This window comes from Ruditapes philippinarum, unplaced genomic scaffold (genome assembly GCF_026571515.1).
Source record: "Ruditapes philippinarum isolate M1 unplaced genomic scaffold, ASM2657151v2 ctg4985_1_1_1_1, whole genome shotgun sequence".
Lineage (NCBI taxonomy): Eukaryota > Metazoa > Mollusca > Bivalvia > Venerida > Veneridae > Ruditapes > Ruditapes philippinarum.
This window is the reverse complement of record NW_026853557.1, coordinates 40,396-45,307: the sequence shown is the minus strand read 5'-3', so window position 1 is coordinate 45,307 and position 4,912 is coordinate 40,396. Positions and strand designations below refer to the sequence as shown.

Here is a 4,912-nt window from a genome sequence, read left to right as displayed (position 1 = left end):
ATTTTTATTGTCTGAATACAAGGAATTCCAGTTAATAATTGCACTGTGTTAGAAATTTAAAGTTTTATAATTTTTTTCTTTTCCATAACATTTCAGAACACTGAATTTGTAATGATTTTCCCGTGTATATCTTAAGCAAGGTACTTATTTATGTTTAATGTATGAACGGCATTTTAAATGTGTGGTTAAAACCTAATTGCTTATTTCTGTTTTCTTCATTTAACTAAGACATATCACCAATACCCACATTAATGATACTTTCTTTTGGTCCCATGCCACTTTTCGGACTGGAACATTTCTTTTAACTTACATCCTCATATACGTTAAAAGGATAAAATCTTTAAACGTACTTATTATATAGTTTATACTACATAGTTTAATTTCCTTAACTTTTAAAGAATTTGTGGCAAATGTAAACACGTATTAAGCTTTGAAATGACATATGTATCTTTAGCTGACAATAAGTGTTTTCTTAAATCAGGAAGTTTAAAATGTTTTAGGGTCTTTCTTATAAAGTATACCAAATGTATTAGCTTTCGAACTGTATGACATTATTTTTTGTGGAATGTTTGACGTTAGATTTAACATGTTAGGTTTATGAGCCTCGTCTTGATGTATCGATTTATATCGCAGTCATACTTGTCGGTATTTGTATAAACCTTTTATTCTATTTCGTTTTGGATTTTGATGAAAATGGCAATGAATATTGCCAATTCTGCGTATATGGATAATGAATGCGCTATTTGTAACGAGACATTTAAAAATCCTAAACTCTTATCGTGTAATCATACATATTGTGAGCTTTGTATAAATACTTGGATTTCTAAATCAAAAAAGAATTCTGGTATAGAATGTCCATTATGTCGACAAGTTACACCGCCCCCGAAACCTGGTGTAGGCGCAGCATTTTGGGCAGCTATGTTACCGGACTTTACAGCTGGAAAAGATATTGATGTTCTGTGTAAACCTTGTGAGGCAATACAAGAGCGAAATGCGGCGAAATTTTATTGCCTGGAATGCAAGGAATACGTGTGTGATTTCTGCCGTGTGTCTCATACAAAATTTAAAGTACTCAAATCTCACAGGACGGTTGAACTTGACATTAATGACGAGAATAGTATTCAGTCTTTGAAAGAGTACAGTAAGCTTCTTATGTGTGACTTACATCCTGTGAAAGAGATTGAATTCTTCTGTGAAGACGACGATGCTTTATTTTGTTCAACCTGTGCATTCCTTCATCATAGATCATGTTACAGTGTTAAGGAAATAAAGGCCGATTATGCGGAAATCAAGACCGTAAAACCACTTTCGGCTATTTCTAAAAACCTTGAAGCAATTAGAAAAAAGGTAGAAGAGGTTTCTACATTTCATAATAAAAACAATGAGTTACTTGTAAAGAACGAACGTGAAATAATTGCAAAATTAAAAGCATCGGAACAAAATATTCTAAGTAGCTTCAAACGTTTTCACGGCGAGGTCATAACCCAAATGAATATAAAGAATAGGCCTTACAAGATGACCAATGATGAAAAAATAAAGACCTGCGATGAAATTATTGAGGATCTTAAAAGGGCTGAAAACACAGCAAAAGATACAATGGGCGTGGCTTCAGGTAGCGCAGAATACGTCATCATGTCAAGAAGGCTTGAAAAAAGGTACGATGAAATAAAAAATCAAATAGAGACAGAAGAGCTCAGTACAAATACGTCCAACAAGTACATTTTCGAATTCAACGAAGACTTTTTCAGATCGCTCAAACAGATAGAGACATATGGGTGCTACCGAGAAACAAAATGTCCCCGTTTAATCATTGAATTCTCAACAACGAAAAACAAATCGAAATTTCTTCCAGCCAAAGCGATGAAAATGAGCTCAAAATTAGCAAGACAAAAAAACTACTTTCCGTCTGCTTGTTACATGTTTGATGATAAAGAAGAAAGGGTGGTTTTAGCAGACCAAAATAAAAAGCGTCTGGTTATTATGTCAGGAACTGAAAACGAAGATACTTTCAAACTAAGCTTCACCCCATACGCTATCTTGATAACTAAAAAGAGCCTGTATGTTTCTTTTCCATATGAAAAGAAAGTAAGAAAATATGACATAAAACGTTCTTTCGAGCAAATTGGTGAAATTCGAACTAAGCATAAGTGTTATGCTATTGATTTCCTGTTGAAAACAAGCGAAAGCAAGATTGTTGTATCCTTATATGACGAAGAAACCTGGAGTCTGGCTATATACAGAGTAGATGGTTCCACTGAAGCTAGTTGCGTTACAGGAGACGCTTCTCAGAACCCTTTCACGTCACTTTGGTATTTCAAAATCATTGAAGGCTGTGTGTATTGGTCATGTCAAGAGGAACACTCTGTTAAAGCTTTGAATCTTGAATCTTTAGATGTCTTATTTGAATACAGAAACGGAGAGCTCAAACTTCCAGGCGGTATTTGTATTGACTCTGAAGAAAACATTTACATTTGTGGAATGGCGTCCACAAATATCCACGTCCTTTCAAAAGAAGGAAAGCTTATTAGAATTGTTAAGCTGGATGAAGATTTTGTGCCAATATTTATTGCATTCAGTGACAACGGTTCGGATTTGGTGATTCTTGGCAATGCAAACAGTCCGGGGCCATTCTTCTACCAGTTGAAATAAATAGTCACTCCTGTGGCCAATGATGAGAAGCTACTACTAAACTGCTAAGCTGCAAAAATATTTGTTGTTCTGAAAGAACTTGAGTAAAAGTTGCGAAGTGGAAACATTTTGTTGAAGAATGATCCTGACTTGATATGACGTTAACCAAGTGGCAATTCCTTTCACCAACATTAACTAACAAATAAACAAGCGGATTGTAATTTAATGTTGTTGAAATGAGTTTTTTTTATAGATTCCAAACACTTTTCATTATACATTATGAATCTATTACCAATATGTACATTTTATAACAAGCTTTCGGTAAATTCTAACATGCTTTACACTATTCCATCGAGCAAATGGGAAAATTAGATGCCTTATTACACGATTTATACTAATACTAAATGGATATCAGGAAACGTTTTGAATATTGGTATAAGTCGAACACGATTTACATTATTCTGTCGTACCATTATGCTATAACGGGTTCCCCAAATTATTATATAATTACACTTTGTATTTTTATTGCAATATTGAATAGTAGTGGGTATGGAAACGTAAATCCGAGTAGCTTAGTGGTAAGGGGGTTCAGATTATAAAGTAGAGTTCATATTAAGAAAATGTTTTGTTTTTATTTCGAGTTCAAATCTGCAATTGTGCAATATTTATTTTTATGTCTGCATAGTTTTTACTTTCAGATAACATTTTCATATTCTCTTTTTTAAACCTTTGATTATTTAATATTTTGTACAATTTAAAGTTAAACTTATAACGGTTTAGCAAAATTAAATGCATTTGACTTTAACAGTCATTGCATTGAACAGATTGAAAAGTATTGCCAATTTAATTCTATTTAAAACTCTGAATTCAATTTGCTACATTTTTGTAACAATATCGGCTCATTTGTAAATTTATATATCTGAATGTCTTGCATTCCTCATTTATAACTCTTATCACTTATCCTCCAATTTAACCTGTTAAAAGCGAGTGTGTGTAAAACCAAATGTTCTTAAATAATATTGTGTGAAATTAATTCACGGGGAACTTAAATCCAGTTCGTTGAAAAATATCTAAAAACACAAAATATAAGAAAAGCAAAAATGCCTTTTCAAAGAATCGAACCAGGGTCTCTGCACTGACGAAGTCAACACTAAACCACTACGCTATTACCCTAAACGGATAAAGAATGAGTAATTGCTTAGGTAGATAAAGATTTAGGCGATAAATACATCCAGTATCTTTTTGTATAAGAATTATTGACAACCCTATTTGTCAATTTTTATGAAAGGAATAGCGAACTCGAGCTGTAATTATACTTTTGTAAATAACCGTGGTGTTAGTGCTATTGATTATGTATTATGTTAACAAAATTATTTTAAACATGTTATACGACTATATCCCCGCAGAGCTATTCAAAAAAGTGTCTTCTTACGTCTGTAAGAAGACACTTTTAAATAAACGTTACTTTCTACATGGATTTAATACAGTTGAAATATACGGTGTCCTGTTTGGGCAAGTTAAAGGATTCTATTGACATGCCTCAAACAGGACACCATAGAAACCGACGGAAAGTTTGCGCAAGTCATGAGTAAATTCAGTTTATCGAGAAATGAATCAAATAAATTGGATAACCATTTCCAGGAACATAGTAACTGTTGATTTCAGCATTGACGAAACTTACAGTTGTTCGTTGGATGACGCTAAAACTACCTTTTTTTGGTATATTGGCATTCAATTAAAAAACAACATTAACATGACATTTACTGTCACAGCCCCTCCATACAAACAATCATCGACCATATACAGCTGAACATTGCGTTGAGCTAAGCATGTGGATAAGGAAACTTACCAAATTTGGGGTCCAAAACGTTACACGCTTATACCCCCAGCAGAGCTATTCAAAAATGTATTCTTACGTCTGTAAGAAGACACTTTTTAAATAGCCGTTACTTTCCACGTGGATTTAATACAATTGAAATATATAAGGTGTCCTGCTTGGACCGGTTAAAGGACGACTATTGACATGCTATATTTTTTCAAAAGTCATGCCCCGCATTTCTTTATTTTCATAGATAAAGTAGCAAGATTTTACATGCTCGCAAAAAACTTTTCACGCCATTCAACGATGAATATACTTTCTCATCCTACGTGAATCAGAATGTAAAGCCCTTCACGATGATTAACCTTAATTTTCGCATGTTTCTTTCGAGAACTGTAACTTATTTACAGTACCAGTGTCTATAGTGAAAGTTCTTCGATAGAGAAAGTTAAATCTCGCAACTTA

The 4,912-nt window shown here is 33.4% G+C and overlaps 1 protein-coding gene across 1 annotated transcript; it reads left to right on the top strand.

Moving 5' to 3' along the window:
* The first annotated feature begins 507 nt into the window (after positions 1-507).
* LOC132737200 (uncharacterized) lies at positions 508-3,927 on the top strand. Its single transcript, XM_060724458.1, has one exon. The coding sequence runs from the start codon at positions 688-690 to the stop codon at positions 2,647-2,649; it is 1,962 nt and encodes a 653-aa protein (XP_060580441.1). The 5' UTR covers positions 508-687; the 3' UTR covers positions 2,650-3,927.
* The last annotated feature ends 985 nt before the right edge of the window (positions 3,928-4,912 follow it).